This window comes from Hippoglossus stenolepis, chromosome 6 (assembly GCF_022539355.2).
Source record: "Hippoglossus stenolepis isolate QCI-W04-F060 chromosome 6, HSTE1.2, whole genome shotgun sequence".
Lineage (NCBI taxonomy): Eukaryota > Metazoa > Chordata > Actinopteri > Pleuronectiformes > Pleuronectidae > Hippoglossus > Hippoglossus stenolepis.
The window spans coordinates 5,485,196-5,512,651 of record NC_061488.1 but is presented as its reverse complement, the minus strand read 5'-3'; the positions used below and the strand labels follow the sequence as shown (position 1 = coordinate 5,512,651).

The following is a 27,456-nucleotide window of genomic DNA, read 5'->3' as shown; positions in this document are numbered from 1 at the left end:
TTCAGGCGGGCGGCTGCAAGTGAATGAGTTTGCGATGCTGAGGGAAAAGGGGATGAATGGATGCTGCGCTGCCTAGCAACCAAACGACCAATTAAAAAAATTGGAGGAAACAAGCACAACTCACGACATGAACTGAATTAATCAAAGGTTGGTCTCAGCGGTCGGATGTAACGACTCTTTTCATAATTCATCAATTATTGAATCAACTTGCTTTACTGTCACTTAAACATTTTACATAAAAAAAAACCGTGAACATTATATGAAGAAAACAACACAAAGCGGCTTCAGATTTTACTTTTTTATTTGTTGTAGTTGTGCGACATTAGCGTCATTATTGCTCAGCAGATCCATAATACTTAGAAAACCAGAGACTGTCAGTCTTGTGCCTCAACATGTAACATGAACTGCATTCTCTCTGGAGATCAGTAAATCTACAGCACCCCCTAGTGCATTCCCTTTGTAAGTGGGTCACTGTTTCCCCCCTTTCCCACCAAGCATTATATATCTAAAACAGAGCTATGTGGGGCGGCTGTGGCTTTGTCCACTAACAAGAAACACGGCGGTTCGATCCCTGACTTCCCCTTTCCGCGTGACAAAGCGCCCTTGGGCAAGATACTGAGCCCCAAATTGCCTCTATTGTCTGTGCCGGCAGTGTGTGATTGATGCATGCGTGCACACAGATGCACTGTATGAATGTGTGTGTGAATGGGTGGAGGGTAAAACTGTACCGTGAAGCCCTATGAGTGATCATCAAGACTCGAGCAGTGCTTGATAAATGCAGCCTGTTTAGACTTATGTAGTCTGTAGATTTATTGGGTTGATGAAACTAATAAGAGATGCTATAGTCTTAGAGGTTGGTGTCTACAGTGATGTAATGACGTGGCTCTAGCCCATGGAACATTTTAATGGTTCTTAAAAGGTTCTTCTCGGTTTAAAGGGGTTTCAGTGGAAGGGGAATGCTGTGGAGGAAGTTGTGCGTCACCTTCTCAGCAAAAAACGGAAACCCTGCTTTATGAAAATTCATCTCAAGAGTTCACCAGTCCTACATTAAGAAATCAGTCAGTATCTGAGGAGAGGGAGGTTCTCATCGAATGTGAGACATCTCCTCCAGGAACGGCGTCTTCAAGCAGCCGGTGCAAAGCTGATCCATCCACAGAGGAGCCTCGTGCTGCAGGGGCGTGCGCCGCGGGTAGAAGGTGTACGAGAGGTCGTAGTTCAGAAGACAGCTCACGGACGCCATGTAGATGTCTGAGAAACGACACAGGCGCCTGGAGAAGTAGGTGGGGTTGTGACACGTCCGGAAGATGCTGCCGAACTGAGGGTTGAACAAGTTCTTCGTCATGATCCTGGAGACGGAGAAGATTCGGGTCAACATGAGTCTATGTGATTTCTAATGTATGAATTCATGTATATTAATTTGGATGAAGACGTTCAATGTTTTAGCAGCAATAACATAAAGTTCAAATTACAAGTTCTGGCATTGAGAAGTAAACAAGGCAGAGAGAACGGCCTCAGACTTCATCATTATTTATTCTTAAATAATTGTGACTGATCCATTAACAGGCACATTTTAATGTTCTAGTTTGTTGGCATGGACTTGTTTATAAATATTTTACATATTGTTGGGTAGTTTAATGAAATGTAAAAAAAATGTCATATACTCATTCTAGGCTTTAAGGCTAAAATCCCAGCGTACAGAGTAACAAGTATTTATAGCTGTCCAATAAATACAGTAGAGCGTGTAGTATCAAAGTACTCAGTAAGAAATACCAAGTGCTCAAGTGAAGTACAAGAACTGAAGACCTGGACCTAACCCGGGTGCATCAAGGTTTATACTGTACATGACAAATAGATTCAGGGTCACTGAGTTCATTGGGAGGCGAAGGACTCACCTGAGTTCCTCTCGTTCTTTCTGCCATTCCTGAAAAACCTGTTTCGACTCAAGGTCCCGATGAATCTGCGATAATGAGGAAAACAACACGATGAAGAAATCAAGGTTGATCACATAAAGATGGAGAAACCACAATTTCCCCACCAACCAACTGCTTCGTTTATCAGTTTGACACTTTTACACACCAGCAGATGTTTGTTAACAGATGTTACCCTGAACACATTTGGATTGGACTTGGTTTTTGTCTTAAGATAAAAAATTGTCCTATTTTAGTCCCACAACGAGGAAATTTGATGTGTTTCAACAGCAAAGGGGAAAAGAAAAAATTATATGTACGTACACCTGCAATATAAACATAGGAAATATAGAAATATAAATATAGACAAGAGAAATATGAAAATAGCAATATAAAGTAGAACGTAAACAGGACTGCACATGGAAAAGTACTGAAATTGTACAAATGAAGTATATGAGTCATGCTGCCACCAGTCGTGGTGTGAGATCCTCACCTGCAGACGCTCCATCAGGCCGGTCAGAGCCTGGAGCCACGTGAGGCTCAGAGCGTAGCGGTCTGTGCTCACCACTTTGGTTTCCTGCTCCAGCTCGGGTACGATGGCGGCCGTACGCCAGCCGTGCCGCAGCATCAGGTCCTGCAGCAAAGTGTGAAATTGCTTTGGTCGACCTGCAGCCTGTACAATCAGCGTGTTTACATGTGCTTGTAGGAGTCAGCTCTCTGCAGTGAGCTGATTTCTAGAGAGGAAACCCGGATTTCCCCAGGCAGACGAGTAACCTGGTTTCTAATCTGCTTTTTTTTTACAAGTTTGCATGTGCTTGAGAAAATATTGCAAACAGGAAATATAGCAAAGTGTCTTCTGTCAACACTGACGAGTATATTTGGTTCACAGGAGGGAGGTTCAGTGTGAGTTCCCTTTTGATAAGAGGGAACTTATCTTATAAAAACTACATATCCACTCATCTTTATTGTGTCTGGGTTTGCAGTTAGTTATAAAAATAAAAGTGTGTTGCTGCAGGTTAATGAATCACTTGACAATCTGGAGACAAAATATATTTCTGATCTGCTAGAAGAATTTAAACCCAGTAGATGTTTAGAAAGCAGTCGTCTCAGACTGACCCTGAGTCAGAACTTATAGTCACCGTGTTCCACACATCTTTAAATCAGATTTAAAAACACTGCAGCTCTCTGTTGTCTATGCTCTTTGCTTTCTCTGCAACACTTTTAATATATTTCTATTGAATTTGAGGCAGTAATTCTTATTATTGCATACAGACTGTTTTTCTGTTCTATTGTCTTTTTATTGTCTATTTGTAATAATTGCATAAGAAGATTTATATGTATTCAAATCAGATTAAAGTGTATTTTAACTGCTTTTTAATGTGTTACATGTTCTACTGACGCTTTTCTTCTTCTTGTGTGAAGCAACTTGTCTCTGTGCTATGACAATAAAGTTCCCTGACTCATAAGACACACAACAGAGTACTTAAAGAATATAAATATATAAAGCATCTGGCAGTGTGTGTGCGTCTGTATTTCAAAAAAGTATAATGGCAAATTATGATTTTATTTACTAACATTTATAATTATAGTTGCAGTAATGTCATGTTAGCGTGAGTGATGCTAGTGCTTTGACACTTACAGCCAGGTCACTGTAGAGATGGTCTCCAAAGTAAAGGACTTTTGATCCTCTCCACCCCGTCAGCCGGAGAAAGTCAAACAAGTTTCCCTGCAGCAAAAAACCACAAACCACCAGATGTTCTCTTCAGTTCCATCAAACAACAACAAGTACAGACGTGTGTCACGGTCACAACAAGTAAGAACAAAGCTTTAATTATAGAGCGAGAAACAGGGAGGGAGCTTGAACATGAGGTATTAACTCATCAGATGAGTAACACAGACCTGTTTGTAGATCTGTCCTTTTTCCAAACTTGTGATCTTGTCCCATCGCTGGTCTCCTTTATCATCCAGGCGTCGGAAAGGCCTGGAAGAGCAACAAGTGTGAAGGATGTTAGAAAGATCAATCTCCAAATCTAAAAGATGTCGTCTTTACCACCATTGCTGATGAAAATCGACCTGATGCTACTCAGGCGCAAATCATGTTCTCAGATGAGGTGATTAAAGTTTTATTCACGTTAAACAGCAAACGCCAACGAATAATCATCATCCATCATGAGTGGAAGGAAGAAAACAACGCAATTAAAACACAATTGAATAAAATTGGGCATTTTTCTGGGTCTGAACATTGATGGAAACATTCTGGATAATGTAAGTACACAAGTATACAATACATATAACATTTGTCTAGTTGTTTTTAGTTATTTTAATGGAACAGTTTGATATTCATGGCAGGTTTGCTGAGAGTTAGATGAGGAGATCAATGCAAATCTCACATCTGTAGAATCAAGCAGCAACTTAGCTTAGCGTGAAGTCTGGAAATGGGGAAATACATCTTTGACCGACAACGACCAAACATAACCTGTCATCACTTACTTTATTATTTTAATGAAGAATTTTTATATATTATATATTTAGGTTTGATTTAATCTGAGCTCCTCTAAGTTTTAAACAAGATTTCTTATCCAGACGACCGCTGTTCCTTCTCCAAACCGTTCACTCACTTGATGCAGTCGGTGAAGAAGTGCGGTTTGTCTGCCTGCACGATGACAACGTCGAAGAAGTCTCTCCAGTTCTTCCCCACCATGTATGTCATTCCCTTATCCCTGTTTAACCGAGAGAAACAAACACAGGTGGAACAGAGGGCAACTGTTTACTCTCATTAAAGTCAGAGTTGACTCGGGAACACGTGGCACTGCAGGTAAATCCCACTCACACGAAGCTGAAGGGACTGTTGGTGATGAGGAACAGTTTCTTTCCGTCCCTGACGAGTTGGTGCAGAACGGCGTCCGTCTCCTCTCCTCGCTGGATGAACTTATCTGGGGGGGGAAAGACGAAGGGAATCTTAGAGGCACCAAGCACAACAGTCATGTCATGATGCGAGTGTGCCGACCCAGTGATAAGAAACTCACCCAGATCTTGCATCACCCACTTGTACATGTAGCCTTTGAGGTGAACCATGCCGATTGCTTCCTGTGGGTTGAAGAAGCGTTGAGGAGGGAACAGATCTGTGTTATTCAACATTTTCATGGTTCATCGCCAAATCTAACTGGAGTATTTACTGCAGAGAGCTAACGCTGCCCAGGAATAAATGATTCCTTATGTTAAAGTGCTTGAAAGCCTAAGATCCTTCTTGTTTTTAAAACTGAGATCTTATATATTTTTGCTGCAGTGTGTTGCCTCGTAACTGGAAACCTCAGCCACAAGAGGATAGGAGAAGGCAGTGTATTGTTCTTTGCTCCACCCGTGAGAGTTCACTTCAAACATTTTAGCTGAGCTCAGCAGATTCCTGAGAATCCCAGTGTGTGAAAACCTTTGAAATAAACCAGCGCTGTGTGTTTCTCAGTATGAGCCAGACATTAAATACTGCGAGAGCCACAGGGCGAACTCACGGAGACGTCCTTGAAGAGGTGAACTGGATCATATTCTATGTTGTTGGTGATGAAGAAATCGTTTGCCACGGCCAAGAGAGTCATCTCGGGGATGGAGAAGATGTCCATGAACTGCTTCACCTTCGGTCCCTGTGATAGGAAACGTATTTTAATGCTTGATAATTCCTCAGTGAAAGTTTGTGAACTTGTAAAATTGACATTCATTGTGACTCTGTGCTCTTTGAAACGACTTCTTAATCACATTCAAACCCATTTTCATTTCAACCTCTGCCCGCTGAGAGGCTCCGCTGAAAACAAAGCCAAGTCCTCAAATGAGATTACATTTTGGATGTGACAGCTTCGAGGGGGGGGATTAGAGGAAGGAGAAGTAAACGTCCTGCTGCAGGAAAACACTCCAAAAAAACCTGATGAACCAAAAACTATTTATTCCAAACATCTGATTCTGAACTGAAAATTCTCTGAAACGAGGGAATAAATAAGATTAACTGTCAGATTTAATTCAGATTTCTGCTTCTCTTGGTTGAACTCGTCCAAAATTAGAAAATCTGCACTAAAAGGTTTTTTGGACCCAGAGTTCCTGTGGTCATGTTTTCAGGGGCTGTGACGCCGTCTTCCGGCTGAGTCATGTTGACCAGGGAACAAGTGAGATTACAAAATTTACCATCAGGATTTACGTAATAGTAAAGCCACATGAAGCAGGACATTTAAAATCTCTGTGGAAGGTTACAGACATAATCCTGGACTAACATCCTGGATTGAGAGCGACACGATGAGATTCATACAGATGTGCTGAGCCCACAGTGATGAGACAGGTTTTCTCATCTGTGCCAAATCAAGAATGTTTTACTGAGAAAAAACTTTCAGAAAGTAGAGTGCAAAACCAACAGTCTAGTTAAAATCAATCAAACCTAGAGGCTAAAGCAAAGCAAACAAAGCAGATCATGAAATCATTGCTGTGAATGTCAACAAATGTGCGATCTCGCAATGTTAAGGAAAGTAGAAAAAATATATATCCTGGATTCGCCCCAAAATGTATAACACAAATCAAGCAAACCAACCATGAAAACACAACCTGCTTGGTGAAGGTAATTATCTGCAAACAGATAAAACTACAATCCCCACATGAAACCACATTTCAATTCACTGGATCCGTATTTTTATTGATTTCTGCACCAAATCTCACACATTCAAATATCAGTCCCCTAAAAATGTTGGTGTTTTTCATCTAGATCCGTGAATTATTCTCTGAGAAAATCAAGGATAATGTTGAAAAAAGCACAATCTTTTTTAATATGAAGGAAAGTGAGAAAGAAATATGGATTTGCAACAAAATTTTGTAGAAAGTTTTCTTTCCACATCCTTCCACCAAGTTTTGTGAGAATCGGTCCAGTAGTTTTTGCGTAATCCTGCTAATTAACAGACAAACATAACTGATAAACATCATCTGCTCTCTCCACCCAACTTTTTAAAAAGTTCTTCAAACCTCCCCAGCCAGTGATATTCAAACTGTCTGACACAGCTGTATTGACATTACCCTACACTATATATATAATAACTGTTTAAACAAAACGACATCCTGCTCACCTTCCCATAGAAGCCACTGTCCTGCTGCAGGGGGACGTGGTAGGTTCCTCCATAGAGCTGAAGGACCTCCTCGTCTGGCACAGGACTCAGGCCGCTGGGAACATTAAACATGGATGTAAACAGTGATGTCGCATTCAGCAGCCGGGATGTAAATAAAGAGGCTGAATAAATATTAATGTGGCTGAAAACAATTAACTCAGTAAAGCACGTAGCTCCGCCAAGGCCCAACAGTCTCCTTTAATTCAATCAAGCTGCACACACTCAGATTTCAGTCCCATGAATGTGCCTGTGTTTTTCCAACAAGATCCATGAATCATTCTCTGGGAAAATCAATGGAAATGTAATAAAAAAAACTTCCAAAATTGAATGTGTTCCTTTCCCTGACTAACACCACGACCTCATATCAGGTTTCATGATAATCCTTCCGGTAGTTTTTGTGTAATCCTGCTTTCAAACACATCCTCCTTGTAATAATGGTCATGATTTTCACATGAAAGGATGTTGGCAGTTGTTTCCTGTGCCCTGACTCAGCCTCTTACCGATACACAGTTCCAGGCTGAATGTAGTGGAAGGCGTCAATCTTCATCAGAAGACCCTGTGCAGGATTAAAAAAAAAAAGAAAGTTTCACTCTTGACTGTTTCAGCACTTGCTTTTCCTGCAGTGGGATATTTGTGATGTAAAAGAATTTACCTTCTGGATGTCGTAGTGAAGACCCCGAGCAGCAAAGTTGGGAATGTAGTCGTACTTGCGGAGTCCCTCAGGGTACTGTCAAACACACGAGTACATCTGAATGTGAAAACAATCTGATGGATCTGATGCAACTGCTGCAACAACAACACACCTTGAAGTGTTCGATGAGAAAGCTCCGTGCCGTGTTGTAGATCATCGTGTTGAGAGCGTTCGAGTACAGGGCCAGTGTGTAGTCGTAGTCGAAGCCATAGATGTCCACCTCGGCCAGGCTGACCTCGTTGTTGGCGTAGATGGTGGAGGAGTTGAGGAGGTTGCACGCACCGGGGGGGATCAGGTCTGCTCCAGGGAAACAATGACGAAGCGAAAACAGGGGAACGCGACATTTAATTTAAGGGGAAGTAGGATTAGGCCATCCACATTGTGTGACTCCTAAATCAGTAACGTTCTCTGTTATTGTGAAACCCGGTGACGATGTTTTCAATCTAGTGAAGCTGGCCTGCTCACTGCAGGTTGCGTAATGTGCTGCTGCTAAGATCTCATCTGACACTTTACCGAGCTGTGTTGATCCAAAACGAACACATTGTATGTACAGTATCAGTGGGAGCCGATTACCTCCAGTAAACAAGGTCCTTTTCATGATCTACTTAGTCAGTTGTCCAAGCCGCTGTTGTGATAAGCACAAAGTCATGCAGCGAACACATGGGCACAGATTAAACAAACAAACCGTTTGCCATCTGGGGCTGAAACAGCGTCACATTCTGTGGCTGGATCGTGATCACAGGGAATATCACTGTCAACAGGAGAAAACAGGGAACACGGCCTTTCTGTCCCGGGACAAGTTCATGTTCAGTGAGTGCTGCGGCTGCGGCAGCAGACACGAGTGTAGCGACCCGGCAGCTGCACGGTTTCCCTGCAGCCACTCTGCTGCTGGGAGTGCTTCTGGTTTTCCACGCTGAGTCACTCAGATCTATGACGTGGGTTGAACGTGCAGGAGCAGCTTTAAAACTAAACTGATGAGGTGGAGGATTCATGCTCTGCACTGAGAGAGAAACAGCTTTTATATGAATATTAAAGACAACAGCACTTAGAGTAGTTTTATATTCCACTGTTCTCCTCAGCATGTATTACACAGATATCCTAAACTTACTAGAAGCTTCACAGATTTAGTGTTTTTTAATCACAGTTTATAAATTATGATGCATCTCAACAAGTTTAACAATCTAACTGCAAACACAGAAGCTACATGAGCTCTACCTGAAACATTAAAACATGTTGTTTGCATGGTATGGCATCAGATATATAATAAGTATTTTTCTTTTGTATATTTCGCTCGTGCACTTACACTTCAGAGAGATTTTTCTTCATAATGGGTATTATCATTTTATTATTGTATATTTATTTTGTAAATACACATCTTAATCTATTCTGTGTATTTATCTTATTGTTATTTTGTCTTTTATTACTTTATTTTGCTTCCCTGCAAAAACTGTTCACATGTCCGTCCTCTGTGTGACAGTTAACTTAGTAAGAACTTTGTATTTAATTGCTTGATTTTAATCAGTCTATTTGTTTTTATCCTGTTTCAAAACTTTTCAAAGTCTGTAACTTTCTAAACTTGTTTTGAAAAGTACTACACAAATAAAAGGTATTATTATTATTATAGTTTTTTCTATATTTTGCATGCTTTGTTTTGCTGCATTTCATTTCTATTTATTGATCAGGTTAATAACAGCAGAATTAGCTGTGGTGTCAAAATACTTAACTTATAAGTTAGTGTGTTGTTATCTGGGGTCAGGGATGTTTTTAGAAGAAGCAGATAAACTTCAGGAGAACAGATGAAGCCACAGACTTCACTTCTGTTATTGACTTGTATCTTAAAAAATACAAACCATTATTTCAAATTAGGTCATAAGTGTGTTTGGCACAAAGAAAGCAACAGCAGCACTGAGCCATCTGTCTGATCCGGCTGGAAAGAACAACAATGATGGTATTGAACCAAAATTGGTCAATACAAAACACACACACACACACACACACACACACACACACAGACACACACACACACAGAGACACACACAGAGACACACACAGACACAAATAGACAGACAGAGAGACAGACAGGCAGACACACCAACACACACAGACAGAGAGAGACAGACAGGCAGGCAGCCAACACACACCAACACACACACACAATCAAAGCCTGCAGGGAACAAAATGTCCACACTTGTTCACAAAAGGGCAGAAGATGGTGCATGTAGGGAACATGGAGCCCTGCTGACGTGGTCACATTCCCCGCAGCTGTGAGGGGGAGACCCGGGGACAGACCTGGGGAGACCCGGGGGTCGCTGGGGCTCTTACCGTGAACCAGCCGCCTCAGGTCATTGTACCGGGCCCACAGATAAGACCTCTTGTCCACCGGAGCTGCGGTGGAGGTGTACGACCGCCTCCTCACGGCACCGACACCAGGGGCGCCCACGGGCCCCTTGGGTCGCTTCTTTGCCCCGGGAGGCTCCGTGGACGAGGGCACGTCTGCACCGGGCCTGTCCGGGTCGGAGCTGGAGCTTCCTCCTGCTCCTGCTCCTCCTCCTGCTGCTCCTGCTGCTCCCGACAGCCTGTGCACGGAGGAGCAGCCGCTGACCGCAGGGCTCCTGCTCCTCCTGCTCCACAGCGAGCGGCTCAACGCGCTGCTCACGCGTTTCAGAGACATTTCCACGGCCCCATGTGAACACGTGGGAAACAAAGAGTTGATCTGAGCTTCGGGTTTTTATCTGAGCGCATGAAAACACGCCCTAAGCCACGCCCCCACCATGCCAACTATACACAGGGGAGGGGCTCCAGTACCCCGCAGCCAATCACAACCCCGGAGCTGAATGTCACAGCCACATGGAACATTTTCTAAACATAATAATAATCTGTTGTTATCATATTTGGATATTTTTTTTATTTCACTTGAGTGTTTTCTTTATATTTTATATGTAAAGGAGAATATTTTAACATCGGTTATTGTTTTGTTTGAAACTTAATCTATATGTCATGTAAAGTTTTCTTTTGGTTTGTTTCAGGTATATTCTCATTTAAATTCTGTTATGAGTCCTACTGCTCACCTGTAGGCTAAAGTTTATTTTGCAGAATGATGTATAATTAGTATTTAAATCACTCAATTTGATAACTATAAAAAGAACATTAAGCTGATTTATATCTTCACTATTTTCACTGAAATCACTAACTAATCCTCTTTGCTTATACTTATGTACCACTTCCTCTCCAAATATCTCAGGTATACTATCATTATAATTTTTTCTTCAATGCATTCTGTATATTATTTAAATTACAAAACATGCGGCAGGAGTGTTTTTGTATTTTATGCAAGTTTCATAATAACGTCAGGCCCTTCTCTTCAAAGGTCATAGACAAATATTTTAACACAGATTTCTTTTTTAACTTTAGTTTATTTGTTAACAAACTGCATCTTTTTTAGCTTTATCTCAGGTGTAAGGTCATTTAAATTGTGTTATTAGTCATACTGCTCACTGATACTTATGACTCCAGATTTTATTGAAGTGGCAACTGGAATATTTTGTCTAATTTTCCTCCCAATTAGGAAAAGAATCCAGTAACATTTTTAGAATGAGCACTTTCCAGCACATGCCACAGAAAGAGCAAAAAACTTTACCACAAAACAATAGTAGTTTGTTGGATGATCTCATGTGGTGAAGTGAAAGCACATCAGGATTCTGTTGCACTATTTCAACACAAAACATCACAATGTACAGCATTGGCTCGTTTTTATTCCTCATGACGAAAGCGGTTAACAGGTCAATGAAAGGTCCACTTTGCATACACATAAAAAGTTGAGGACCACCGGATGTGTTATGCGGAGTGAGCAAATTTACACAGAACGCAGACCACATAAATACAGTTAAAATATTATACAACAACGGTACTTAAATTATACAGCCATGTGCACAGAGTGAATTAAATAGATCAAAAGAATAATTTTACAACCTTCAAAGTAATATGACGTTTTTGTAAAAGCATTTTCACTTTTTAGCACAAGTTCATAAACAGTTCAGTACAAGAACTGGTTAATAACACTTTCAAAACCATATAGTAATATTTTGTATATGTTTTTAATGTTATGTGCTTCATTTTCAGATTTTTAAACAGTAACTTGTCTCATGGAAGTACGTCTCTATAATAAATAGTGGCGACTATTAGTTCAAGGTAAATCTGATGTCAAATTATTCATTAGTCAACACTAATGACTTCATACAAGGCATGCAAGCTAAAAAGTGAAAATATTTTACCAAAACGACAATTGTATTCAGTGCTAAAACTGCTCCCCGAGTTTCCTCAGAGGCAGAGAAATCATAACTTCAAACTACAGTGTGGAATTGTACCTTCTCTTTTAAGAAAATGTCATGTAGTCTAAAAAAACACCAGACAAGTTCAAAAACCAAGGCACTAAAAATAATATTTTTAAAAAAGATCAGCAGGATGTGGCCTCTTTTACTTTGAACCACAGGACAGATGAAGTTGAAAAATTAATGCCAAACTTTTTCCTCATTTGTTAAACATCCATTTCTAATCGTGGTCATGATTGGTCACATCTAAAATCAATTCAATTTGAATATAATAAACTGAACTCAATCAGACAGGTGGTGTCATGGTGCCAATGTTGACGTATGAAATGCCGCCAGCAAACTACAGTATAAGCAGTACATGATTATGCGTATGGTTCCATGTTAAGGTTTTTTAATTTGCTTTCTCATCTTGCTTTGAAATATTATAGTTTCTATTATTTATTTATTATTGTGAAATATATCGGGCTGCTAGATTTAAAGTACTGTATTAATGCTTTTTTAACAATTATGTGACATTATTGTTTCAGTTCTCTACAAGCAGCCGGCTAACATGATTAGTATTACTAAGTGAAACCGATGGATGGTGTAGCCCCAGGAGAAGAAACCTAGCTTGCTGTGGGTAACAGTGTTTCTTTAAAACATGCTTACTTTGGTAGCACACATGAGCGTTGGGATGTTAAGTGATGAAACACAAAACACGGCGATCGCTGCTTAGCTGGAGTGACAAAAAGCAGAAGCAGAATGGGAACTGTTGTGACTTATGCAATCGAGAGAAATGAACGTGGCCCAACAGACCGGTTGGATTTAACCGGTCTTTTTAACTCCCACAGCTCAACACCCCGAGAAGAGGACATTACCAGCCAATAGGATGCTTGCATTTGGGCCACTATGCACTCCCAGATGGATTCAGAAAGCTGATTGTAATGAGAGATGCTATATGGCTGTTGTAAAGGGCTGCGGTCAGCCACTATTAACTCAAAGTGAGGGTAAGTTTCAAAGACTACCCTGATCCTCAAGAACAGCAGGAGTATACAGGCACTGTCCCGACTTAGTCTGCATAGTTTGCAAAGTAAAATGCACGTTAAAGATCTCCCAAATCAAGTGTCTGATTACTGTTTGACCTGAGGTGGTGAGCGTATGGCTGACCCATTTCAATCAATGAAACGTATGTTTACTGACCTTTACTGACCTTTCGTTAAAGGGTGTGGCTGAAGCCAAAGAGCCAGGCATGTTGCCGGATTCAAAATAACAGCATGTAACTGTACCACCAGCAAAAAGGAGAAACCTCAAGACTATGGCAAACTCTCTACTGTTAGGATAGAAATCATTTTAGTAAGGCTAAGCTGCTCTATTAAAACCACTACCTGGGAGACCTTTCACAGATGATCTAAGGCTTACACACACTAAAAGACGCCAGACAGACCTGACCAGGATGCCAGACTAAAGGCAAGAGTGTAAAGACATAAAACAGATCATAGCCTTGAATCAAAGGCTGAGGACAGTAATACTGATTGTGAATAGTCTCATTCTGGGAATAAATAGTGGTCAGTGGTTGACCACGACACACAGCCTTGAACAAGACCAGATGGAAGTTAGAACTTCGGACAAGACACAGTCAATGACTTCACAGAGCAATGAGCAGCACATTTGTCTCTTCATCCTTCTCCGGGCTGCATGCAGGCCTCTCCCCTCCGAGCAGAGAAGACCAGGAGGGCCGGATGAGAGATTTTATTTTTGTAACTTTTGTGTTTAGCTTTTTTTTTGTTTTAATCCATGGTTCTGGAGGGTAGAGTGGGGAATGTAGCATCGTATCTGGGATGAACAGGATGTCTTGAGTCAGGAAAGGAGGAAGGAGCCGGGGAGTCAACATGAAGACAGGTCCTTATGGAGAAGAGGGGGTTTGGAGTAATGGAAGGAGTGTTTCAGCGCTACAGAGACAGGGTGGGACAGAGACAAAAGAAAACATTTAGTTCAAGCAAAAAAAAATAATGAATGTAAAAAAGGTGAGGATAATTTATGAGGATCAACAGATCAATACACGTATTAAGGATCAGCAAATAAAAGGCAGTTTGGTTTAGAGAGATGTAAAAATTTGTGCAAAAGCAAATGTTCCAAATATTAGTGAAAGCTTATTTGGTATTTTATAATAAAAGGAAACAACGTAGTTAATATTGATGATATAATCATAGATAAAGTAGCTTAGTTTAGATCATAAATCGTGTGTTTCCTTTCTCTCACCGCCTGCGGGATGATTTAGAGTGAGAGCTCCGGGCCCTGCCAGACGCAGCCTGAGCTTTGTTACCAGAGCCCTTACTAACATTAGTGTGTGATTCCTCTATGGTTCTACACATGGAAGTGGATGCTCTTTGTCTGGACTCTCTACAGATCCCTGTCATCCTGGTCTTACCAGGTGGGTTGTGAGCAGAGAGAGATGTGGGGGTCATGGCCCCTGAAGATTTAGCATTCATCTGAGAGGAAGCCAGGTCTGACTGAACGGTGTTACGGCATGCAGCGGCTGCTTGTGCAGAATTAGACCTGTGAGCTGGAGGTTGCTTTCTTCTCACAGATGTATCCGAGTTTGGTATTAGATCAGGCTTTTGTTTATTTTCACTCCATGCTTCATATTTGTTAGGATACACACACAAAGCTTTGGAAGAGGTTAGATCACTGGATGAAGTATACAAAGGAGACTTTAGCCTGGTGGAAGAGCCAGAAATAACACGGTTTGTGATGAAGGTGTCCTGGCGAGCTGGGGCTGAAGCCCTGCGGCCTGATGCAACCTTCTTTGAATCACTGACTTTTGTTCTGACCATTACTTCACTGTTCACAGAACTAGTGGAACGTTTACGTGTGAGGGAATAGCCAGTTTTCGACTCGGCATTAAAAAAATCATTGACACTGCGACTTCTAATGAAAGTGGCGTCTCGCGGGAGACCCTTGCCTCTATGTGGCCGGCTGCTTGCTGGGACAGGACTGTCAGGACAAACAGAGAGAGGGGTTCTTACAGGGCTTGTGTGGAGGCTTCGGGTTAGAGCTCGCAGGTGGTGTGTGGCCATGGTAGGAACGCTGCTGCCGAGAACCGGGCTTGCCCGCGGACTGCTCCTCAGTGGCGGCCGTGCAGGACTGCTCCGGGGGCTCCTCGGGGCCCTGCCTGACTTGGTGGCCAGTTCTTTGGCTCGGGAGCGGCGAGGGCTGCTGTTCAAGCTGTGGGGAGACAGAGGGGCCTCCAGATCCTCCAAACGCTGAGTGAGAGCCAGCTTCTGCTGGATGGCCATGCGCAGGAGAGAATTCAGTGTCTTCTTCTCATCCTCAGCCGCTGCCAGCTGCCTCTGCATCTCATCCAGCTGAGTGACATACTGGTCACACCTGAGAGATGCACACACAAGGTAAAGATGCAACATGCACAAGCAAGGGGGAGCACATTGAAGCACAAAGCCACACAAAAGACATGCTTAAATTACTTTTAGTGGGGTAGGCACACACTTAAGCTGTGACCAAACACTAGTATGGCAACTAAAGATTATTGTTATTATTGATTCATCTAAAAAGCCTTTTTCTGAGTAGATTTTTTCTTAAATGTATCTCAAAAATATTACAAATACATTTATAAGATGTCAAGGACAAAGTGATATTCCGACATTTTATAAAATTTGTAAACGTTTGAGAATCTGGTGCCAAACTTGATAATTAAATGTATGAACAATTAATTAATTTATGTGGATTGATACTAATAATACTTTTAAGAGCTAGAACAACGGGGAGGACAACAATAAGAACATACTTTGACTGGATAAAGAGTTAAAAAATTACTCCCTTGTAATTACATCCTGTAGAAATGCAGTTACTGCAGCTATCCACATGATGGCACCAGTAAACTTAATTAAAAGCAGGGGATCTTAAAATGCTTTAGTCTTTAGCCTGTTGCAGCTGCAGTCCTTGACGTCTGTCTGTTCTCCAATCCGTCTTAAGGATAATCAAATGCCAGCTCATAACTGTCTGGAGAGGGGCCCACACAGGCTAACGCAGGATTCTCGCTCAGAAAACAAACAGGAAAACCAACATTCCTGCTGCCTGTCTCAAAACACAAAACCATATTTAATTCACTCAAGACTTGGAAAAAACTTCTCTCCAAACAGGCTAACTGCTGCTCAGAAGAGGGTTAGTGATTAGTGACCGTGAGTGAGGTATTAACACTCAAAAGCACCTTCTCACTCGATCTCATGTCCCACCCATCTCCCATCAACATTTGGCTCCTCCGTCCCTGAGGTGACCTGGCTTGCTGCGACAAATCTGTCCTTGCCTCCTCCCCCATCGGCACAGGGCAAAGCATGTGGTTCGTAATCTTCATGTGAACCAGTGGATTGTCCACAGGCGTAATAAGCGTGGTAAGCTTATTACATGCGTGGCAGCAAAAGCTGCACCACAACGACAGCACCATTACCAAGCATGAAGAACACTGGCAGAGTGGCAAGGACCAGACAATCGGAGCTAATTATCATACTGTATTTTAGTTGAAAGAAACTTAAAATCAATCAAACAGCTCCTGTGTCACACCACACGAAAACAGAAATGCAAGTCCCTTTCTCCTTCATAACACTGCTGAATAGAACAGAGACAAAAAAGGAAGTCTTACCGACTGGCGAACATGACTCGGAGGGAAGAGAAGGTGGCGGCGTCCTCCTTCAGGGCTTTGAGCTCATTCCGCAGCTTCATCATCGTCTCGGACACCATGCTCTTCTCTGTCTCATACTTAGTTTTCAGATTGGACAGGGCCAACTCTGCAGTCTGCATGGACAGAAAATACATTAACCACAAGATAATATACCACCATCATTATATGACTGTAATGTGAGCGCACATTATCATGAAGGATTTGTATAGATTAGACAAAATATTTTCATAATACCCATATTTTAATATGACAACATCATCCTACACAGGAATTACCTTAGTTACCTGCCCGATTAACTTAGTAATAAAACAAGCTATGACCGCCATCTTTACTGTCCCTACTTTCCAGTTCCCAGTGACCACAACATGTCAAAGAGTAATCTTTAACAGACTTTGGAAGATCAATTAACAGTACAACAGTAGTACTGTGAGTTGGACAGGTCCCTCCCAGTTTTCCTCTTTACATACCTGTGACTTTATGGTAAAGTCTCTTAAGACCATAAGTACATCCCAGACACACAGGGGGGCCCAACATAGTTCCTAGAAGCCAGACTTGAGAAGGTAAACTGCGCTGTATGGGGGCATAGTCCTGCCAAGCAGATTACCTTGTTTGTGTTTGTGTGTATGCATGTGCGTAAAAAGGGAGAGTGACAGCTCAGGAAATGAAGCAGGTCATGCGGTGAACTCGCTCTGTACTCAAGGTGCAGAGCCATGTGAGCCCGAGGGACTGTCTAGACAAGACACTGAAGAGACAGGTCAACCATACTGTTCGTGTGAATATTATGCATAGATAATGCTGAAGAAAGACTCTCACATTATAAAATAATGATTATTCCAGCCAATTTCGTTCAGCAGGCATCAGAAGGAAGGCTACATTTCACAATAAACTATTTACCGAATGACCAAGGCCTCTCAACGAAAATAGAGATGTGGGAAAGCTTGTTTTCAATGGGAACGTTAGAGGACAGTGTTTCAGGGATACGTCCTTGACAGGTCAGGTTGGCGTACAGCAGTACACTCAAATGGAAAACTAGAAAAATATATTCACACAGACAAAATGGGCAGATTTAATCCAAGCCAGTGTCTTTACTGTGACCTACCTGCTTGTTAGCCTTGAGCACCGTCCTGAGCGTAGCTATCTGTTCCCTCTTGGTGCTGAGAAGGGACTTGAGTTTCAGAACTTCCTCCAAGAGGCTCTCAGCATCCCGCTCCGACTCCCCAGTGATGCTGAGCCCCGAGTAAGGCATCGCACCCCGCTGACGACAGAGGTCAACCGCCACCTGAGGGAACAGAATTCAGGAAAAATTGTAAAAGAATATTCTTTTGGTTTAATTGAAAAGAAGATTTTTATTGTAATTTCAGCAAAGGAAACATTTAGTTAATGGCTGAAACCACACAAGTCTCAGATTTTTCTAAACATTATTACTTATATACACATGAAATTCATCTTCAGAACTGGGGATACAAGGGCTACTGTATGCGTTTCAGGATGTGCTTCACAACATGGAACACGGAATTTTGTGAAAGGATTTTCCGCAGTGAAGGCACAACTTTGACCCCTGATAATCCGATCCATTCAAACCCACACACACGTGTCAGCAAGTCCTACAGCAGGCAATGGATTTGTACAGACATGGCAGCTACTGAGCTAGTTAACAGTCTGAGCTGAGCATTAAGTTCAGAGAGAAATTTGTGCAGGAGGAAACGCACCCAGAAGAAAATAGGCTTTTGGTTATCAGGATAAAAAAAAAGTTTTTTTCACAAACATTCAAGTACTAGTTGAGATAAAAGAGTGTGACAAGCAGTACTGTCTTACCCGGAGGTGTTTGATCTGACAACGGATGACAGCTACCAAGTTGCGAACGTTAGAAGGGTCCCTGAAATCCAGGGTGGGCGACCCAGGGCAATTAGGAGAGTCTCCACTGGTTCCTGCACTGTCCACCTCACCCATGAACTGCAATGCTGCAGCTTTGGAGACGAACATTTCATTGGGCCGAGTCTTCTTCTGGGCATTCTGCTGCAAGTACATTTGGTGTGCTCTTCTTGCACTACTTGCGGAACCACTCGCCCTGGCACCATCACGGTAATAGTCCAGGGTGACTCGCTTGGGTGTCAGGTTGTTGCAGACACAGATGTGGTGATAGAGGTTGGACAGCTCCTCAGAGAAGGCCAGCAGCTCTTCCTGGGCAACGCTTAAATGCCCTTCGGAATCGATCGCCACTTTCCGTGTGGCTCCAATCTCCTTCTCCAGCTCACTGATGCGATCCTGGTCCTGTTTACTAGACTTGATGCATTGACGGATCTTGTCAGCCAGCTCCTGGGCCTCTGCCCGCCAGCGATCCTTCTCATGCTTGTATCGCTGCTCTAGAGTGTTGTAACGAGTTCCTGCCTGAGACAGTTCATCTCGCACCTTCAGAAGCTCTTCGCTGGCTGAACGCATGCGGGCCTCCAGCACCTCCTTGCTCTTGGTGTCTACCTCATAGTCAAAGACACCATTGCCACCTTCATCAATCTCTGCGTCATCCTCTCCCCTGTCTTCTGCCTCCTGGTGGTTCTGCTGGCTAGTCTGCACGGCCTCCAGCTGTTGGGTGAGGGAGCCGACCTTGTCTACTTGCTGACTGAGCGCCTGTCGGGACATTACCAGCTGCATCTGCAGCTCCTCCACTTTGCTGGACAGGCCTGACTTCTCTCGTTCAGCCTGAGTGAACACAAAAGGAAAATCTTGAGGTGAGGAATGAACATGCAGTATATAACACCCGAGTATGAATTTCATTGGTCAATTAATTTAGTAATCATCTATTTCAGTTCTTAGCCAAAGAAATAAATCAACAGAATAGAACAGATCATTTTTCATTACACAAAAGGACATTCTCTATAACAAAATTTCTCCCCCAACCACCTCTACTCAATGCATTTTTAATGGCTGACCCCATTCCACACCACAATTTCAACATCTGGTGCATAGGGCTACCCAACCCCCTGTTTAAGTGCATCATGAATTATATATATATTTCCTTCATACAGGAGCATTGACAGTTCAAGACATCTTTCATTTCCTTCGTACCCTTAACTTGTAAAGCACAACTGCATCTGGTGGGAGTTGACTTAACTATTTGGTGAAGTACTGTAGATGGTAGTAGGTGTTTGTTGATATTATAGACACCGAGACACTACCCCATCACGGATGTGGTCGAGAGCAGGAAGCACTTGACATTTGAGTCTTGACAATCTGTGACAGTTTAGTCAAATTAACTAACCTGTAGGAAACTCACTGTTCAGTGGCACTTGAAAAATGTGGCAGACATTTAAAATATATTATTTTCATCTAAACATGAAGACAATTCTGTAAAATAAGCAAAAAATGTTTTATCAACAATGTGATGCTTGTTAATGACTACATTGTGCACAGGCTCTATACATAGTAGATTACCAATATGCAGAAGCCATTTTGTGCCTATTCATCACTGCCTAAAACTCTTGGTGCACAATTCGGGTAAATTATTCTACAACTACTGCATAAAGATTATTGTAATTATATATATATATGTAAACAGGCAATAGAAGAAGTTCATTGCAAATCTATCACAAGCGAATACTAAAACTACTTTTCATTTTAGTGGAGGTTTGCTGGAATTTGAAGTTGACTTCTCTAAACCTATTATTTAAGTATTATTGAATTTTGTGAATGTTCATGAACTTAAAACCATCCCCTTGCAAACAAGGCATCCCACGAAATAACAGGCGGGTTGCCATGAGAAACTCAAGACTAAAAGGGAAATAAAACCATTTTATTTTGTTCACCTCACTCTCGAAATCACATGTAAGCTTCACTATTTACATAATTTAATCCTATTATTAACATGTCATGTAACCTACCTGTAGGAGTTGCTGTTTCAGTTTCTGACTGTCTGAGAAGTGTAGCTCACTCAGTAGGTCCGACACCAGCCCAGAAGCTGGAGCACGCAGGAAAACATCACTGGTGCGCGGAGTAGAGCAGCAATGGATGAGGCCGTTACTTTTGGAGCCCCCCAAGTGAGGAGGGTGAGCAGAACTGGGAGCAGAGCCAGGACCATTGTTATAGCCGCTGTCCTGGTCCTCTCCCTCTCCCTCTCCCCCCTGGCCCCGCTCCTGGCTGTCATCCAGCTGGTCCAAGTGGAGCTCCAGGTTCCCCACAGCATCGAAGGGGTGAAGGGTCAGGGAGGAGAGCTCCCGCCGCAGACTGTTCTTCTGCTCCCTCTCCTCCTTCAGGGCTTCCAGAGCCTCATCCAGCTGCACCTCTGCTATCTCCCTCAGCCTCCCTGCCTCCTCCAGCTGAGCTCGCAACTCATCCTGCTCCTCGTTCTTCTGGGTCAGCTCCAGCTTCATTGATTCAAACTCGACCTGAAAAGTGATAAAATGAAGTAGGACCACGTGAAAGTGTTTCTGTTTTTTAACAGATATAGATGCAAATTCTAGCTCCAACATGTAAATATATCAGTGCAGTGTGTACAACAGTGTTACAGCCACATACCTAGAGGCTTGGGTAGACAAATGGCAACAAGGGAAATTATAATTGGTGTGATAATTTAATGATCACTACCAATTAGGATTTTCATTGTTAATTATTACCCCACATTTTGCATGCGGGGTAATTATATAAAAGTTTAAGTATATATGTTAAAATTAGATCAACATGTAACATTAGTATATGACTGACAGGACTCAAGGTCATTTTGGCTTTTCATCTAAAACAAAACCTTTTATTATTTTTGACACCAGAGACTATTGTTGTGCCAAGACAAGATTTTATATAAATATATAAATCATGTAACAGGACAAGCACATATAAACAAGCATCTGTTATATCTTGATCTCGTCACGGACAATTTGTGTTGGCAAAGCTTCAATATACACAGAAGGTCCTTCTGCACTTGGCAGCGTTCGTCTCACACCCTCAGGATTCCAACCAATGACAAGACAAAGACAGCGTCACATAAGTACTAACATATAACCACAAAAATACTTAACATCCTTTATCATGGAGTACACAACATTTTTGAGGAGCATTTTCACCAGACGGAGTTGTTTATAATTCCCAGACTATATAAATGTAACGTAAATTCAGTTTCAGGATTACCTCGAAGATTTCTCTCCCCTCATTTTGATTTAAGTACAAAGGAAATTGACGATAACTGCACAATACATGTTTAAAATCATATAACCCATTAATAGTCATTTGAAACTTATCTGATCCCCATCAGTTGATGACTATTTCACTATTTCTCATGACAGACTGCTATCAGGATATAAATCTTTATTGCGCAAAAACAATTTCCTTAAGCAATCATCTGGGATTCATGAAATTACTGGTGGTTAGTCACAGTGCTACTTCCAACTATAAATATTTATTTTCTGTGGCATATTGCCCGAGAACTGTTTTTCTTGTGCATGGCAACTGGTTCTCAAGGGAAGCAGCCATACTGGGAATTCACTGAGAAATGGAAAAGGCATCCTCTTTAAACAAAGGCCGTTCCAGTCTCACATTTGAAACCTGGTTGTTAAGTTTTATCAACAAACATATTAGAGATTCAAAGTTTGCAGAGAATGCACAGCAGTCACAGGAAAGGTCGTGACTCCAAATGTTGTTGTGCACTACAACAATGGCCTGATAGAGTCTCAATAACTGAGTGTGCTTCACTGGCACAAAAGTATATTAGCTCAAAAACATTCCTAATTTATTTAATTTGTTCTTGAGGGCAACATTTTGTAAATATTCAACCCCTCTTCCAGTTACAGTCAGCAGGTAGCGCTTAAATCTAATAAGTAATGCAACTCCAATAACTGACCTGGTTTTCTTTCAGCACAGACACCTGTTTTTGCAGCGATGTGTTTTCTTCTTCAAGCTCGCCATTGTCCTGCAACTGGCGTAGCTCACGTACTTTGTATTCCTTCATCTCGTCCCTCAGATGGCCCTTCTCGGCCTCCAGACACTCACACTCCTGTGAAACACAATCCAATGTCAAATAAGTGCAAAACACCAGATTTTACCCATTTTCTTATCAAATTCATGTCATGCACTGTTCATTATACAGTGGGAATGAGTCCCCACAACCAGTGATGCAGGGGCTCACTCTGAAGTTGTCATGAAGTGATGGGACATGATAGAATAAAGTAAAACACCAACATACGGGTGAACAGAGAACACTATACCTTCTTTAACTGGGTGGAGACTACCCCCAATCTATCGATCTCTGCATGTGCATTGCCCAGAGCAAGGCGTGACTGCTTGAGCTCTGCCTGAACTTCCTCTATGCGGGTTGCCATGGCAGCCTCCTTAGTGGCAGTCTCCTGCAGAAGATTTTCCTCCCGGCACTCTCCATCCGCCGCCGCACGCTTCTGGCTGCTGACAGAATCTAAAAATGCCTTAACAAAAACAAAAAAGGGCTTAGGAAAGGGCAAAGTGTGCAGAATCTGGCAGACTACAGCATGTAACACATACTGGAACATTTGTGGTGCTTAAAGACAAAAGCAGATGTGCTACTCTTATCAAAAAACCATGAGTGAGGACATCTTTAACAAAGGACAGGAAATAGGATTTCCCTGACAACCATCAACTGTAATCCAACCAGCGAGGGAATAGCTGTGATGGTTCGGTAACAAGACACCGTAACAGCAGCTTCCACAAGCATTTTTAATCGAGACCATGTGCTCATGTGAGCTTTGTGCATTGTTCTTGGCATCGTAGGAACATGCATTTCCTCCCAGCTTCCCATAATTAGCAAGCTTGACACATTATGCACCAATGACTACTAAAGAAAAAAAAAAACCTATCAAATAAGGTGTTAATTGAAATGAACGTGCTACTAAACACGCTCAGCTGAACATCACGGTTCAGTTATATAATGATTATAATTTACAACACACGAGTCTCCTTTGTTAAACCCCAGCCAAAGCCTAGTTAGGTGAACAGCCAAGAAATTAGCTTTATGCAGATTATCAAAATAGCTGAAATTCTGTACCACTAAGTTCCCATCAGACCTAAAGAGCTTTGCTTGATATGCAGTTATAAAACCTTGGGATGCACCAATTTTGGTGTTATTCCTAATGTCCAACTACCCATAAGCAGGGTTTAAACATTATAGGTCTCCTAATTTAAACAGGTAGATGAAACAATTACAAAATGGAATTTAATGTTATGGGATTACCTTCTTACATAAACCAGTTTTAAAAACCCTGTCTGTTCCAGCAATACCAAACACCTTCGAGGCTCTTCTGTGACATTCACATTATACACAACGACAGCAAAAAGTGAACGAAGATTTAATACACACATGTCCATAAAATCTGTTCGTCAGCTTTACTGCACAATGGGTAATTATTAAAATAAGGGAAGGGGCCATTTAAAAAAGGGAAGCACATTGTTTGTTTAAAAGATTAAGGAAATGAGAGGCATATGCCATAATTCATAATACATCTGTGAGAGGCATGTAATACATGATAATCGGAGATTTGACATATTGGTCTAATCTTTTCATCTTGGCGATCCGGTGCTAACCTAATTCAATCCTTAATACTTTGCAGTTAAGGATCAAAATCAGTTTAAGGCAAACAGTGAAAGTGCAGCATGTTAGAAAGGGTGAAAAGATATGGTGTGGAGGAAGACCTCCTCACTTCAATAGTCTTTACAACAGTATAATATGACATCATAACTGTAAAACAGCTGTTAGGGCAGCAGCAGATGAACAGTTACCAAAAAAGGAACTGAAGGGATGGGCAATGAAATGTATGTCATGACTCACTGGTCGATATAATACATTGAATACCATTTATCCCTTCTTGATACAGATTTCAATAACTGGACTTTGCATTTGTGCCGACACCGAGTACGTCGATGTTGTACTTGTGGAACTTTCCAGTGTGAAATATTGCCGATTTGCTGACATTTTAGAAAGCTCTGCCTAAAACTACTTTAACGAAAATCACTTCTCATCTGCCGCTCTATGAACAGTACTTGGCAGCCGCGACGAAGACGAAGGGATTTCCGGGATGAACAAATTGCAGTTTTATCTGGGTGAAACAAATATACTTTAAAGACGTGGTATCCGATCTGTACATAGATTTGCATACTCACAGATGCCTGACCCAGCATTTCCGCAGGCATTTCCCATGCTGGTATCAGTACATCTCTAAATATAATATACAAATACATGTGTCTTTAGAGGATGTGTCTTTAGGGAACTTGTCAGATCTTAAATTACAATAAGCAGCATGAGCAGAAATAGTGTATATTCATAAAATGTCCACCATTTAAATGTTGACAGTATTTACATTTTGAAGTCATGAAAAGACACAATGTTCCATTGTCTCTTGTTCATTGTGTCTGGCAATAATGCAACACTTCATCAGATTTGCCCAGTTCTACCAATATAAAAAGACTGCAACCATTGTTGTGTTCTATAATCCTGTAGTATTCTTTCAACATGGAGAAAAACAGTAACTTGAGCATTCTATAAAAATACAATAAACTACATATGAACTTGCAATTTATTAGAAAATATCACTTGAAATCTTCACAATCTTAGATGAAATGAATCTAAACTGAATTGGTTGTCTTGGTATAGAAATATAACCACAAGGCGCCCTGGGGTGCTCCTACCTCTTTGAGCTGCTGCAGCTCCCCTTTGAGGGCTTCATGCTCCTCCTCCAGTTGCCTGTGTTTCGTCTTGAGAGCAGCACTTTCCTCCAGCACCTCCAGGCCGTAGCGGGCGGCCTGTAGCTTCTCCTCCGTGGCCTCCTCGAGCTCCAGAGACAGCCGCACCACCTCCGTCTTCAAGTCTCCGCTCCCCATCTCGGCCTCCCCTTCTAACTCCACTGCTGCTCCTGCTGGGTCTGCATCTGCCTCCAGCATCCTTGCCCGGCCTCCCACTTAACTGCCAATGTTCTACTGGGACACTTGCCTCCTTCACTCGTCCGCTCTCATTACTCCCAACTAGAAAAACAAAAACACAAAGATGGTGGTTATGTAAAGTACTCAGAACAATGGCCAGGATGGCAAAGCGGTTTTGTATAAACCTTATTGTGAGACCAACTAAGCAAACTGCCTGGGGCTAGATTAATTCTGGGATTGGTTGTGTGGGAAAGTACTGAAAGACCAAATGCAAATCCAAGCCACAAATTACCTAAATGATGCAGTGAGCAATTATATGTTACCTGTAAACACCTGCTAGCCATGTTGGTTTTTAAGATATTACTGTTATTTGATATATTTAGTCACTGATTACTTTATAGCATCTGTTGGGGCGGCAGCATCAGAGCCAGTAAATGTAAAAAACTGAACAAGCTGACCTTCTGGAATCAATAAAGTAAGTATCTATCTATCCATCTTTGTATCTCTCTATCCATCAATATGACAACAATGATGATATTGTGAACAAAGAGATTCAGATACAGCTTCACCGGCCATCCAGCAGTAAATGAAGTACTAACAGTTAGATCCACTTTTATGTGTTGCAACATTAAAGTAATATACACAGGAATGCATACATATTTATAATCCAATAATATGATGTACATTGTTCTTGAATGGGTTATTCTGCATAATGAATTCGTTCACTAATGCTACTTTTACCTTTAATATAGTCTGATGATCCTACTTTTACTACAACACAGAGTTTTCTGCATTATTAAGCTGCTACTTTAACTTCATTAAAACATCTGAATGCTTGTTTCACAGCTGGTTACAAAACACTGTGGCTTATAACGAGCATATAACGGATGATTCCTCGCCTCACCGCAGTGACCACGCTGCCACTATTCAATACGACCGACGCTGCTTCTTTTCCAACATCAGCACCGTTACATCCATCACTAAAAAGGCAGATGGTCCCGAATGGCAGCTGAATAATCGAGGTATGTTTGTGTCTGGTAAATAATCTTGATGAATGTGACCCTCCGTGTTGGACTAGGTGGGGCAGAGTGAGCCACATTCCCCCCCCCTCGTCCTCTCCTCTTGACCGAAGATGGAAACAGCAGCAGCCGCCGGTTGTCCCGGTGCCAAGCGATGAGTCCCCGTGTGCATCTGTTCCTCCTCGCCCGCTGCCAACTCATTCATGGGGGGGTGAATTAAAAAGGAGGAATCACACCTTAAAAACCCAGCTATATGTTCACCTTGTCCCCGGGAAGCAGGCTGCTACACCCCCCCGAAGGTGAAGCGCATCAGGACGGGGGAAAGGTTTCAAAATAGACGCCACCGGGACTGGGAACGGGACATGGCCCGACCGGCTAACGCGAGTAGCTTTAGCATCACGGCAACCGACACCGCGATGCTACCGAGCAGCGTCACCCTGAATAATGTAGACGACCAGAGTTAGCTTCGGCATTAGCTCAATTTAACCAGGCCTAGCCGGGAAAGCGACATCCACGACCGGGCACACGGGGGGATGTTCCCCGGTCGGATCCTGTCAAGAGAAGCTAATTAGCTAACAGCTACGTAGCCGGCGACTCACCGTCTGGTCGCGTTTCAAAGATGCGGCTCGGGCGGCTGCTGCCATCAGACGTTAGCGCCGCACATCCTCCGGGAGCTGTCGGGGAGCGACGGCTGCTGATCGCGCTGGTAGTCCGGGTGAGTGTCTGCTGAACAGCCGCTTCCTTTACCTCCCACCCCCCCTGGTTCTTCTCGCGTTTCTCCCGGAGGTCGAGTGTCAAAAGCGCGCCGAAACCCTGACGGCGCTCCTGCTCCCTCTAGCTCGGCT

General features: G+C 42.3%; 2 protein-coding genes across 4 annotated transcripts; both read right to left on the bottom strand.

The window, feature by feature from the left end:
* Positions 1 to 283: 283 nt before the first annotated feature.
* On the bottom strand, positions 284 to 10,443 carry nt5dc2 (5'-nucleotidase domain containing 2). The gene is made up of 14 exons (XM_035159972.2): positions 10,050 to 10,443; positions 7,840 to 8,024; positions 7,689 to 7,763; positions 7,537 to 7,592; positions 6,998 to 7,091; positions 5,414 to 5,542; positions 4,934 to 4,994; positions 4,738 to 4,840; positions 4,526 to 4,627; positions 3,807 to 3,888; positions 3,547 to 3,633; positions 2,401 to 2,541; positions 1,893 to 1,957; positions 284 to 1,346 (listed from the first exon to the last, which is right to left on the bottom strand). Exons 1-14 carry the CDS (start codon positions 10,396 to 10,398, stop codon positions 1,085 to 1,087), a joined length of 1,791 nt encoding a protein of 596 aa, XP_035015863.1. The 5' UTR covers positions 10,399 to 10,443; the 3' UTR covers positions 284 to 1,084.
* A 1,016-nt stretch (positions 10,444 to 11,459) lies between these two features.
* On the bottom strand, positions 11,460 to 27,409 carry zgc:162200 (uncharacterized protein LOC558638 homolog). 3 transcript variants are annotated; one of them, XM_035159651.2, is made up of 10 exons: positions 27,211 to 27,407; positions 25,362 to 25,694; positions 22,916 to 23,128; positions 22,552 to 22,704; positions 20,603 to 21,106; positions 18,543 to 19,424; positions 17,827 to 18,006; positions 16,689 to 16,840; positions 15,061 to 15,421; positions 11,460 to 13,983 (listed from the first exon to the last, which is right to left on the bottom strand). In XM_035159651.2, exons 2-10 carry the CDS (start codon positions 25,611 to 25,613, stop codon positions 13,978 to 13,980), a joined length of 2,703 nt encoding a protein of 900 aa, XP_035015542.1. In that variant the 5' UTR covers positions 25,614 to 25,694; positions 27,211 to 27,407; the 3' UTR covers positions 11,460 to 13,977. The 3 variants fall into 3 exon arrangements, with proteins under 3 accessions (XP_035015542.1, XP_035015543.1, XP_035015544.1); XM_035159652.2 differs by lacking the exon at positions 27,211 to 27,407 and adding an exon at positions 26,497 to 26,652; XM_035159653.2 differs by lacking the exon at positions 15,061 to 15,421 and having other exon boundaries at positions 27,211 to 27,409.
* Between the last annotated feature and the right edge of the window lie 47 nt (positions 27,410 to 27,456).

Excerpts from the sequence above, each read along its gene's own strand:
- nt5dc2 (XM_035159972.2), bottom strand. The coding sequence starts at position 10,398 with ATGTCTCTGAAACGCGTGAGCAGCGCGTTGAGCCGCTCGCTGTGGAGC. Across the intron at positions 7,764-7,839 it reads TTCTCATCGAACACTTCAAG|TACCCTGAGGGACTCCGCAA; the intron begins GTGTGTTGTTGT and ends TGTGTTTGACAG. Across the intron at positions 4,995-5,413 it reads ACCTCTTCAAGGACGTCTCC|GAAGCAATCGGCATGGTTCA; the intron begins GTGAGTTCGCCC and ends TTCAACCCACAG.
- zgc:162200 (XM_035159651.2), bottom strand. The coding sequence starts at position 25,613 with ATGCTGGAGGCAGATGCAGACCCAGCAGGAGCAGCAGTGGAGTTAGAA. Across the intron at positions 22,705-22,915 it reads TCTCCACCCAGTTAAAGAAG|GAGTGTGAGTGTCTGGAGGC; the intron begins GTATAGTGTTCT and ends TGTGTTTCACAG. Across the intron at positions 21,107-22,551 it reads CTGTGCTGAAAGAAAACCAG|GTCGAGTTTGAATCAATGAA; the intron begins GTCAGTTATTGG and ends ATCACTTTTCAG.